The sequence below is a fragment of the Tupaia chinensis genome, unplaced genomic scaffold, assembly GCF_000334495.1.
Source record: "Tupaia chinensis unplaced genomic scaffold, TupChi_1.0 Scaffold000628_1, whole genome shotgun sequence".
NCBI lineage: Eukaryota > Metazoa > Chordata > Mammalia > Scandentia > Tupaiidae > Tupaia > Tupaia belangeri.
In genome coordinates this window covers 798,738-811,637 of record NW_006160148.1, presented here as the reverse complement: position 1 = coordinate 811,637, position 12,900 = coordinate 798,738, and the positions used below count along the sequence as shown (strand labels likewise).

The window sequence follows — 12,900 nt, the reverse complement described above, 5'->3', positions numbered from 1 at the left end:
ACCCCGCACCCCGGGAATGCCGCACACGGGGAATACAGCACACGGGAACACCGCACACGGGAACACTGCACACGGGAACACCGCACACGGGAACACCAGACACGGGGAACACCGCACACGGGAACACCGCACATGGGGAATACAGCACACAGGAACACTGCACATGGGAACACCGCACACGGGAACACTGCACACGAGAACACCACACACGGGGAACACCGCACACGGGAACACCGCACACGGGAACACCGCACACGGGGAATACCACACACGGGGACACCACACACGGGGACACTGCACACGGGAACACCACACATGGGAACACTGCACACGGGGAATACAGCACATGGGAACACCGCACATGGGAATACCACACACAGGAACATCGCACACAGGGAATACCACAAAGGGAATACTACACAGGGAATACCGCACACGGGGAACACCGCACACGGGGAACACCGCACATAGGGAACACCGCACACAGGAACACCGCACACGGGGAATACCACACACAGGGAACACCGCACACGGGGAATACCACACACGGGAAATACCACACAGGGAATACCACACAGGGAATACTGCACATGGGGAACACCGCACACGGGGAACACCGCACACAGGGAACACTGCACATGGGGAATACCACACACGGGGAATACCACACACGGGGACACCACACACGGGGAACACTGCACACGGTAACACCGCACACAGGGAACACCGCACACGGGAACACCGCACATGGGGAATACGACACAGGGAACACAACACAGGAAATACTACACAGGGAACACTGCACACGGGGAATATCACACAGGGGATACTACACAGGGAATACCGCACACGGGGAACACCGCACACGGGGAACACCACACAGGGAATACTCCACAGGGAATACCACACACGAGGAACACCGCACACAGGGAATACAACACGGGGAACACCGCACACGGGGAACACCACACACGGGGAATATCACACACGGGGAATGCTACACAGGGAACACCGCACACGGGGAACACTGCACACGGGGAACACCGCACACAGGGAACACCGCACATGGGGAATACCACACAGGGAATACCGCACACGGGGAATACCGCACACGGGGAACACCGCACACGGGGAACACCGCACACAGGGAATACCACACACGGGGAACACCGCACACGGGGAACACCGCACATGGGGAACACCACACACAGTAACACTGCACACGGGGAATACCACACAGGGAATATTACACAGGGAATACCGCACACGGGGAACACTGCACATGGGGAAAACCACACACGGGGAACCCCACACAGGGGGAACACCACACACGGGGAATACCACACACGGGGAACACCGCACCCGGGTAATACCACACACAGGGAATACCACACAGGGAATACCACACACAGGGAATACCACACAGGGAATACCGCACACATGGAACACCACACATGGGGAATATTACACACAGGGAATACCACACAGGGAATACTACACACAGGGAATACTACACACAGGGAATACTACACAGGGAATACTGCGCACAGGGAACACCGCACACAGGGAACACCACACAAGGAACATCGCACACGGGGAACACCATGCAGGGAATACCGCACACAGAGAATATCGCGCAGGGAACACCACACACGGGGAACACTGCACACAGGGAACACCGCGCACAGGGAATACCACACAAGGAACACCGCACATGGGGAACACCGCACACGGGGAACACCGCACACGGGAACACCGCACACGGGGAACACCGCACACGGGAACACCACACAGGGAATAGCACACAGAGAACACCGCACACAGAGAACACCGCACATGGGGAACACTGCACACAGGGAATACCGCACACGGGGAACACCGCACATGGGAACACCGCACACGGGGAACACCACACACGGGGAACACCGCACACGGGGAACACCGCACATGGGGAACACCACACACAGTAACACTGCACACGGGGAATACCACACAGGGAATATTACACAGGGAATACCGCACACGGGGAACACTGCACATGGGGAAAACCACACACGGGGAACCCCACACAGGGGGAACACCACACACGGGGAATACCACACACGGGGAACACCGCACCCGGGTAATACCACACACAGGGAATACCACACAGGGAATACCGCACACATGGAACACCACACATGGGGAATATTACACACAGGGAATACCACACAGGGAATACTACACACAGGGAATACTACACACAGGGAATACTACACACAGGGAATACTACACACAGGGAATACTACACAGGGAATACTGCGCACAGGGAACACCGCACACAGGGAACACCACACAAGGAACATCGCACACGGGGAACACCATGCAGGGAATACCGCACACAGAGAATATCGCGCAGGGAACACCACACACGGGGAACACTGCACACAGGGAACACCGCGCACAGGGAATACCACACAAGGAACACCGCACATGGGGAACACCGCACACGGGGAACACCGCACACGGGAACACCGCACACGGGGAACACCGCACATGGGGAATACCGCACACGGGGAACACTGCACATGGGAACACCACACAGGGAATAGCACACAGAGAACACCGCACACAGGGAGTGCTGCACATGGGGAACACTGCACACAGAGAATACCGCACACGGAGAACACCGCACACGGGAACACCGCACACGGGAATACCACACACAGGGAACACCACATATGGGGACACCACACATGGGGAACACCACACAGGGAATAGCACACAGAGAACACCGCACACAGGGAGTGCTGCACATGGGGAACACTGCACACAGAGAATACCGCACACGGAGAACACCGCACACGGGAACACCGCACACGGGAATACCACACACAGGGAACACCACATATGGGGACACCACACATGGGGAACACCACACAGGGAATAGCACACAGAGAACACCGCACACAGGGAGTGCTGCACATGGGGAACACTGCACACAGAGAATACCGCACACGGAGAACACCGCACACGGGAACACCGCACACGGGAATACCACACACAGGGAACACCACATATGGGGACACCACACATGGGGAACACCACACAGGGAATAGCACACAGAGAACACCGCACACAGGGAGTGCTGCACATGGGGAACACTGCACACAGAGAATACCGCACACGGAGAACACCGCACACGGGAACACCGCACACGGGAATACCACACACAGGGAACACCACATATGGGGACACCACACATGGGGAACACCACACAGGGAATAGCACACAGAGAACACCACACATGGGGAGCACTGCACACGGGGAGCGCTGCACACGGGGAACACCGCACACAGGGAATACCGCACGCAGGGAACTTGATCCAATGGGCTAATTTTTTAAAAAGCACATTTAATTTTCATTAGTTTTAAAAACAAAACTTCTTACAAATACTCACAAAGCTTCCAAAAAAAATTGCATTCTGCTTTTGTCACCTTGATAGGACAAAGACCGTTTCCATGTCCTTGAAACAGAGAACTGAAGCTGACCGACAACAAACCCTCCAGACTATGGACTGTCACTTCCAGCACGTCAGGACACAGGACACAGGGACGGACGTTACCGACGGGTTTGAAGTGCGTGGGCATCCGCCACGGCTATGGTGCTGGACAGGGCGTGCGCCCCCAGAACAAGGGCAGACGCTCAGACGAAATCATCAAGTCTGTTCCTGGGAGAAACGCGGAGGGTCTTCTCCCACGCAGAGCGGAAACACGCACAGCAGACTCGCCCGTCGACACCCCTGCGGGCTGGGAGTGCGGGAGAACACGGCGTAGTGGCAGGGGCAGCCACCTTTCTCCGTGGTCCCAACGTGAGTTAGGACGACCGGGGATGACGCAGAAAACAACACACACAACTTCCTCGTCTGCACACACACAACTTCCGAGATGACTAGAGGGAATGAACAGTTTGCCAGGGCCGTGCGGGAGGTCAGGAGCTGGCAGGATATGGCTCTGTTTCTAAAGGAAATGCAGTTTATAAGACGGACCACTGATCTTTTTTAAAATAAAGAATTTTTATTTAACCTTATTTACTTATTTATTTTTAATTTGACCAGAAAGGGACAGAAGCGAGTGAGAGAATGTGAGAAAGCAAGCTGCCAGGTCCAGGACTCAAACCCTGGTTGGCCATGTGGGAGTCCAGTGTCCTTAACCACCATGCCCCCTGCTGGCCCCTCAGACCACATAACTTAGTGAAAGGCCTTTAACCTTTTATTCAAATGGTTAGAGCTACTCCCATTGGGCCTTAGATTAGTTTTCGGCAAGCTTGGCTCAAAACTGTTCTTTAAACACGATGACTTTTATCGTCTTTCCGGTCAGTGAAACAAGCAGTCACTGTTACTGCTTTCGGCCGCCTGCTGCGAGTATTCCTGGTAATAATGACAAGCCCCCCGGATTATGGACGTCACCCTGACTCACGGTGAAGGGCAACAATGACACTCTGATGAAGACGGTCCAGCTGACCTGTGCTCCTAGGGGCTTTAAAAAACAATGGAGTCGGGAACCAGCAGTTAGCATAATGGCTATGTCGCTGGACTCCCATGTAGTTGACCGCAGTTTGCGTCCCGGACCCGGTGGCCTAAAACTCACGCCGGGCGTGTGTGCCCAAGATCCCGAGAGGAGAATGGAGGAGAAGGGATTGCGGCATGGCCATCCCCCCTGGGGGGTGATTTCTCGCTTTCTGTCTCTATGTCTCTGTCTGTCTGGAGAGCGCATGCGCCCAATAGCGAAAAACTTCTCCAAACAAACAAACAAACAAAAAAAACAATGGAGTGGACCAGCAGGTGACCTGGTTCTTAAGGGTGCTGGACTCCCACATGGCCAACCACAGTTCGAGTCCCGGATCTGGTGGCTTGCTTTCTCACTCCCTGCCATCTTGACTCTGTCCCTCTCTGTTGAAATTTAAAATAAATATATTATTCTTTAAAAACAAAACAAAATACTGGAGTGTATCACATTTTTGGATAAGGTTCATATATCTTATTGTATAACTTCATCTGATAAAAAAGTGAATTTCTTGAAGCCAGCAGGTAGCATGGTGGTTAAGGAGCTGGATCTCACATGGCTGACTCCACGGTTCGAGTCCTGGACCCAGCAGCTTGAAAAACATGCCAGGCACCTGTGCGTGTGTGACCAAAATCCCAAGAGAAGGGATCACGTTGTGGCCATCCTACAGGGAGGGTGACTTTTCACTTTTCCTTTCTCTCTTTCTCTTATGAGCACACATGCCCTATGACAAAAATTAAAAAAAAAAAAATTAACATGGACATACCCTCCCCAGCTAGGAGGCAACGATGCCGCCACGTCTGCTTATGTGGCCACAATAACTGTAGGTCACGCTCACTGGAGGCCAGGCATGAGTACGCGCACATGTGCCCAAAAGGAGCACAGGGAGGGGACGAGGGGGGATGGCCAGACTCAATGGGGGACAGGCGCAAGGCCACGCCATGGTCGAGATAGGAGAGAGCTGTTGGGCAGTCACCTGATGCAGTCCACCCTCTGGGGTGTTCCCCTGCTTAGTTACATGTGGGACCCTCCCTACCATGGTAAGTCCCTGGTCTAAAGAGAAGCCAGGGCAGGCTCCATCCTGCAGTCGGCCGCATAAGCAGGGGTGAGTGTCCCCCCGCCGCGAGCTGCTTTACTTCCAAGCCACACCGAGCTCTCTGCTGCAGGGGCCACAGCTCACGTGCGGCTGTTTCCATGTCCAGTTCATTCACGAGAAAATCTAGGAAAGTCCACATGAGATGTCAAAACACGCTGGCCACCAGCCAGGGTAACAGCATCTGAACAGATTCTTTTTTTTTTTTTTGGAGAGGTTTTTACTATAGGGCGCATGCGCTCGCCAGACAGAGAGACAGACAGAAATATAGAAAGCGAGAAATCACTCTTCAGGGGGCATGGCCACGCCGCAATCCCTTCTCCTCCGTTCTCTTCTCAGGATCTTGGGCACACACACACACACGTGCCTGGTGTGAGTTTAAGCCACTGGGTCTGGGACGCGAACCACGGTCGACTACGTGGGAGTCCAGCGACATAGCTATTATGCCAACTGCTAGTCCCCATTTAAACAGATTCTGATGCCCCTGGTCAACGGTAGGAAAAAATAAAACATGGAACATTAAATTCATTAACTGAAATTAAGCCACCACCTTTGTCAGATGTAATTTTTCTTGTTTTTAAAATTTATTTTAAAAAGTGTGCTAACTTATTAAGGAGGTGAAAGACAGGGACCCCTGAAAAGGGTCTTGCCACGCTGTTATCCCCCCAACCTCTCAGCCAGCCAGTCACAGGGCAGGTGTGCCTGGGTGCTCCTGGCAGCCAGGGCCCTGAACCCTGGGCCTCCTCACAGGGCTCCAGCAACGGGAAAAAATCCCCCCACTCCTGCCTCTTTTTTCTTTTGCTAGGGACTAAGAGGCCGATGGAGGAAAAGGTAATGAGAGATTTTGTAATTTTTTAAGTTTTTGAAGTTTTTTTAAATATTAGGTGTTGACTGTTTAATAAGTCATGGCCACTGAGGCTCTTTGTGTTTTAGAGGCAGGGTTAAACGGGGTGAATTGTTTAAATGTCTTTATGAGACGTTTAAGGAATACCAAAGGGGGCTCAGTGGTTCATTGTAGTCCCAGTGGGGTTGGGAAAGAGGAAAAGTAGCCTTGATGAGGTTCGGGAGCTGAGTGGGACGTTTGTCAGCCTCCCCGGGATATTTTTTTTTTTTTTTTAGTAGGATCCTCTCTTTTTTTTGTAGTGAAGAGAGTCTGTAGAAGTTGTTGGCAATTGTTTTACGTCGGCTGATGAGAAAACATTAAGGACTCTACCAGGCTGGTCAGGCGCTGGGGGTCTTCGGAGAAAGGAGGGTGGTTAGTTTTTTAGTTATAAAGATTAGAGGAGGAAAAAGACCAATATTGGAGTGGCTGCAAGGGAGGCAGCCTTTTTTTCGGTAACTGGCGGCGGGGGCCCGTATGCTCGTAGGGGTAAGGCAACAGTGGTGTCGGGGAACGGCAGAGCCTGTCGGCGATGACTCTTAGTGCCTTGGGCCGGCCCTGGGAGAACGCCTTTGGAGGGTGCAGAAGGAGCGGGACTGGGTTAGGCAGGACACTAGGATTTCTGCGCTTTCTCCCAGTTGGAGGGGGAGGGTGAGAGTGAGAGGGGTATAGGGGAGAGGGAGGCAGGTCTAAGAGGAGGAGATCTTGGGTCTCTGGGTAGATCTGTTTGGAACGGCTTGATTGGTTTGCCCCTTTTGGAGAGTCAGAATTAGGGGACTATTAAAATCTGAGGGGGGATCGGGTGATTAGGGTGATGTCTGGGAATCCAGGGCCGGACTTAGGTGGGAGGATTTTGTATCAGGTCTTGTCAGACGATGATGTACGGCTGTTGATCTGGATGACTTTTTTTTTTTTTTTAAACAATGTCTTTAACGGCAAGAACAGTTTTGAGATTAAATGTGCCCTCGGGTGGCCATCGGACATTGAAAGTGGGCCACTCGGATGTACAGAAAGTCTGCCAGAGACCCTTCCTAATCTCTATACATAGGTCGTGACCTCTTCCCTTTATTTCAGTCTAATGTACAAGAGTCAAATTCAGAGGAGTCACTACAGTCTGTCCCATCGTCAATGAATAGGTTAAAAACACAGACAAAAGAACAAAGAACAGGGCAAGAGAAACAAAAAATAACTTACAGAACTAGGTCTTCCACAATCTCAGAACAGATTCAGACGGGCGTTGGCTGCGAAGGACTCTGCGCCCTTACCGCAGGAGACGATCAGGCGTCCCTGATCCTCCCTCGCCCTTGGGGCATACCCCAGGGCTGCAGCCTGTGGTCCTCTGGGCATGTCTGCCGACCACAGTCCGGCTATTTTACAATAGTCCAAACAGCTGCGATACCTGATACAGACTTTTACAAGAAGACAGATAAAAGGATAGTAGACAGACAAAGGCTTACTTTTAAGGTCTACTTGTTGTAGGAGTGGGGTGGCCGTGAGATCCCGGACGAGCCCCCAAATGAAAGGTTTCAGCTGGCAACCGGCTGATCCTCCTTGTCCAGGGAGTGTTACAACGACCCCAATCAACCACAAAGTCGATTTTTGATGTAAAATATAAGAGGCTTTATTGTTAGCGCGCTAGGACTTTATTTTTGGTCATGCAAGACATGGTAACGAGTGAAGCCCCGAACAAAGGGGCATTTAGGTTATATAGAGACAAGTCCGAGGGGTGAGGGGAGGAAAGAATGAGGAAGTAAGATAAGGGGCTTTCAGGGTAATTTTATGGCGACCCTGAAGCTGCTTGCTCGAGCAGGACAAAAATGTTTCTCTTTACAGATGTTGCGGTTTTTTTTTTTATAGATGTTGTAACTAGGTCTGATTTGCAGAGACATCTGATCTGGGTTTTCGGGGTTAGTGGGGCGGGGCGGGGGGGAGTTTTAAAAGGATCCGGGCTTCCTGCAAGGTGCTAAGTTAACTTGTAAATGGCTCCGGGCTTCCTACAGGGAGCTAGTAAATTGCCCCGGGCTTTTATAACTTTAGCAGTTTATTAAGAGGGCGGCATCACTTTAGTACAAGAGCAAAAAAGACAAAAGTTAAACATTTATTTTTACAAAAACAAAACAAACACAGTTTAATTTTATTTTTACAGTACAAAACCTCTGGCCCGGGCTTGGGAAGTCAGTTCTGGTTCCTGGGCTGCCTCACTGTGGGCTCCTAAGCAAGACTCCTGACCTCCGCCTTCTACTAGAACAGGATGACTGCAGACCACACGGCTCTCTGTAATTGAGGTTCCAGGGAAACCCACCCTTTTCCCTTTACACTCACGCCATTCTAAAGGGACATACCGTGAAGGGGGAGCACGCGAGATGCGTTCTTAAAGAGCAGAGTCGCACCCGACCTCCATCTCCTTCCCGGCAGCTCTTCAATTCAAACCTCCCTTAAAAGACTACGAGGGTCTACTCGAACCTGTATGTTGAACTTGGAAGTTCCTTGTAGCCTGATTTGGCTTTCATTTATTAATGGATCTCTGTGTGGAGAGTTTTGAAGCACAATGTGAAAAGACCAGAGTGCTTTCTACCTGGTTTTCAATCCTCCAGGACAACGGTTCTTATTAAAACCTAGTAGCTGGCCACTAATTCTCTCCCTCCCCCTTTTTTTTAAGGTTTTTGCCATAGGGTGCATGTGGTTGCTGGACAGAGAGAGAGGGGAAAGTAAGAAATCACCCCGGGGGGAGGTGATGGCCACGCCACAGTCTCTCCTCCTCCACTCTCCTCTCAGGAGTTCGGGCACACACGTGCATGATTTTCAAGCCACCCTGCCTGGGACTCAAACCGCAGTCAGCCAGGTGGGAATCCAAGCATCTTAACTACTATGCCACCTGCTGGCTCCACTAATTTGCTTCTTAAATGGCTTTATCTCCAGTTTCATCAGGTGGTATGCTGGACAATTCAGAATGTAAGAGCCAAAGCATTGTGTTTGGGTGGACTATTAAGTATAATAGTTTCTTTATCCCTTGCAAATGTTTTCTCCTAACACAAAGCACCATTATGCTTTCCTCGGTTTCTAGATAATTTGATTCCCATGAAGAGGTTATGACTTAAGAAAACACGGCTACTGAATTATCAGAGTTAAATCTAAGTAATAAACTCAATTTCAAAGAAGAAACAATGCAGATAAATTTATTAAAATAACTTAAAGATTCCCAAGTCTGACTTCTTGCAAAACAGTTACATGAACTGGATACAAAATAGCTTTAAAAAGAACAGAACCGGCTTGACTTCGCAATATGAAGAAACTGCTGAGCATTCAGTCATTTTTCTATTAGAATTCATCTGATGGAGACAATATATTGGAAAGAATAAAAATAACACTTTCCATTCAGAAAAGTTTAAATGACTTTGTCTCGTTCATATTTTGGCTCAAAGTTGCCTTCGGTTAATTCAGTACTCAAAAAAAAAAAAGAGAAAGGATAATAGTGGGTAATTCGTACTTACTTGACTTAAATGAGTTTTACATATTAGAGACAGGGTATTCTTTAATTGGCAGGTCAAGCATGAACACAAGCTATGTAGCAAAACATCGTGCGTTCTAATCCCTTAGGAAGTGATAATAAATAAATAATACCAATCAGGAAATCTTAAATATTTCCCGCTGTTGAAAACAGACGCACTTCCTGCCGCGAAAGGTCCAACCTGGAAGGACAAGCGGGTAAAATGCTGCGCTGGGACCCGCAGAGTGAACTGAGCGAACGGCTGCCATTCAAACCGACAGAGGAGGTGAATGACGAAGGGATTGCTCACGGAACTGCGAACTTCACCCGCGGAGGCCTGGCCGCGGCACATCCAGAGGGCAGCGTTTACCTCGGCGTATTGGAGTGAGGAAGACAACAGGAAACGTTTTTGCTCTGCACAAAAATTGAAGCCCTCGGCAGTGCGTTCTACTGCAGTAGGGACCCTGACACCACCCAGGGCGCTCAGACAGCGGCCACTGGGGCGGGGGGAGGGACCCCCTGAGCAAAAGCAGAGCACTTTAACTAGGCGACTTTCCTGAAAACGCAACTTCAGGGTCTGAATAGGCCAGAGAGCTAAAAGTTGCTGCTTCCCCTTTAGGAGGTTCAAGTGAGAAACGGGGGGAAGGCCAGCAGGAAGCCAGGGCAAAAACTGTTATCACAAAGGAAAGCACCAGGGACCTTCTCCTCCTCCCCTGGCTCACAGGAAAACAGCAGGTGGGCCTCCTCCCAAAGCAAGCCAATCGATCGTGTTTGGTGTTTGCGTGGGCAACTTAAAAAGGGTCTTCGGAAACCCTCCTGCCTGTTGATTCAAAGCTGTGAACGACACACCGAAGCCCGCACAGCCCAGGGACTCGGCGAGCCGGGCCGCTGCAGGGACAGGCACGGGGTGAAGACTGCACGGTGCGCTCCAGGCTGAAGGCAGGCCCCGTCAGGCTTCCTGGGGACCCCTCATTCCCGGAGTGGCAGACGTGCCCGGGCAGCTCACCCGTGGGGAGAAGGTCCCGCCTCCCCGACCTCCAGGTCAGAGTCACGCGTCTGTGCTGGCTAATTCTGACGGAGGGGTCTGGCATTTCTCCTCCACAATGAACGGAGAAGAACACGGAGGGAAGGTGATGTCCACCAACTGTTCTGTGCACCCGGCTTCTTTCTGTGCACGGAAGTTCAGACATACTGAGTAAAACTACCCTCTGATCAGGGCACTAGGGAGAGGCCATTGGACCAGTACAAAAAGAGCCACACTCCATGATTAAAATTCTGACTGTTTTTAACCTCAAAAACAGTACCACACTGGGTGACTAGGTCCAGTTTCCGGGACGCCATGTTAGACGGAGCTGGGAACTAACAAAGCTGGGGACCAGGACACCTTTTTCCTAATTTGCCACTGTCTAAAAATGGTCAAGGGTGGCCATGGCTCGGAGGCTGACCCTGTAATATAAAGTGCCATTAAAATGTCCCTTGGAATGTTGGGGAGGTGAAAACCAGCTGCTACTCTATGCTACCACGCCCGCAGTCCAGGTGGGACGCGGCCCGGCTCCCTCTGTCTCCTCTGTACCACCAGCAGCGGTGCCTGGCTGGAGGGCACCGGGGCAGGACCGAAGCCCACCGGGCAGCTGCCACCCCACGGCGGGCCTCACAGCGCACAGTCGAAGGGCCGGGGCTCGTCCAGCGCTGCAGCCGGGTGCTCGGGACGCCGTGTCTGCGTGATCTTCTGCTTGGGGTGTTTGGTTTCCTCCTCTTCTGTGTCACTTTCGCAGACATGAACCACCACGCTAGGGGTCGACTCGGTTCCAGCGTGAAGTTCGTACTTCTCTCCTGTGGAGGCAAACACCATGAGAACCAGGCCTGCCTCCTCTCTGGCAAAAGGGACCGCGAACTGTTTCATCTCCTGACACGTCTGGCGCTCTCTGAACGTCCACTGCTGGTGACTGCTCTTCAAATCCGCAGTCCTGTCAAACTCCTTTATCTTCCTATGACCTTACAGAGCTGATGCATAAAGGCTCTCTTTTTTAAATTTGTTGTTATTATTATTATTATTTTAATTTGACCAGAGAAAGACAGAGAGAAAGAGAAAGTGAGAAAGCAAGCTGCCAGGTCTGGGACTTGAACTGTGGTCAGCCATATGGGAATCCAGCACCTTAAACACTGCGCCACCTGCCAGCCCCTACGCATAAAGGCTCTTATAAAATTCTGTCATGTCAGTACTGAGGTCTTGAGAATTAAAACGTAAGTACTCATGGCCACGCGGCCAATCATGCAGCTCAAATCCTGCACTGGTGGCTTGAAAGACACACCAGGCATGTGTGCCTAGAATCCCAAAGCAGCAATGGGTGACAGGGGATTATGGCGTGGCCGTCCCCCTTAGGGATGCTTTCTCCCTTTCCTTCTCTTGCTCTGTCTCCCTCCAGCAAGTGTACGCACCTTCTAGTAAAAATTTTAAAAAGAAAAACGTAAGTGCCAATAACTGTCTTAGGAGTAATGTGAGTGAATCTGCTTCACTTCATAACGGTCTCAGCTTCCCCGGGGAGAGGCCTACACGGTGCCAGGCAGACTGGCAATCTACAGGACCGCAGACGTGCAGGACAGCACGCGTGTCTGAAACGCGACCCTGAGCCACTTCTCGACAGTAAGAGACGTGGACACTGCTGGGTGGACAGCTAGTCTGAAGCGGTGTGGCACCTCTTCCATTGTTCTAAAAGGGTGACAGAGGCAGAGGAAGGAGAGGAGGAGAGAACGAGAGAGAGAGGGGAAGGGAGAGAGAGGGAGGGGGGAGGGAGAGAGGGGGAGGAGAGAGAGAGAAAGGGGGCGAGAGAGAGAGAGGGGAAGAGGGAGAGAGAGAAAGGGAGAGAGGGGGAGAGAGAGATGGGAAGAGAGAGAA

At 51.4% G+C, this 12,900-nt stretch overlaps 1 protein-coding gene across 1 annotated transcript in view; it reads right to left on the bottom strand.

Annotated features, from left to right (window-relative positions):
* Positions 1-9,300: 9,300 nt before the first annotated feature.
* Positions 9,301-12,900, bottom strand: part of RCAN3 (regulator of calcineurin 3) — a 40,819-nt gene continuing 37,219 nt past the window's right edge. The window contains exon 6 of the mRNA XM_014591980.2: positions 9,301-11,837. Coding sequence (XP_014447466.1) covers positions 11,656-11,837 — 182 coding nt within the window. The 3' untranslated portion in view covers positions 9,301-11,655. The remainder of the gene's footprint in view (positions 11,838-12,900) is intronic.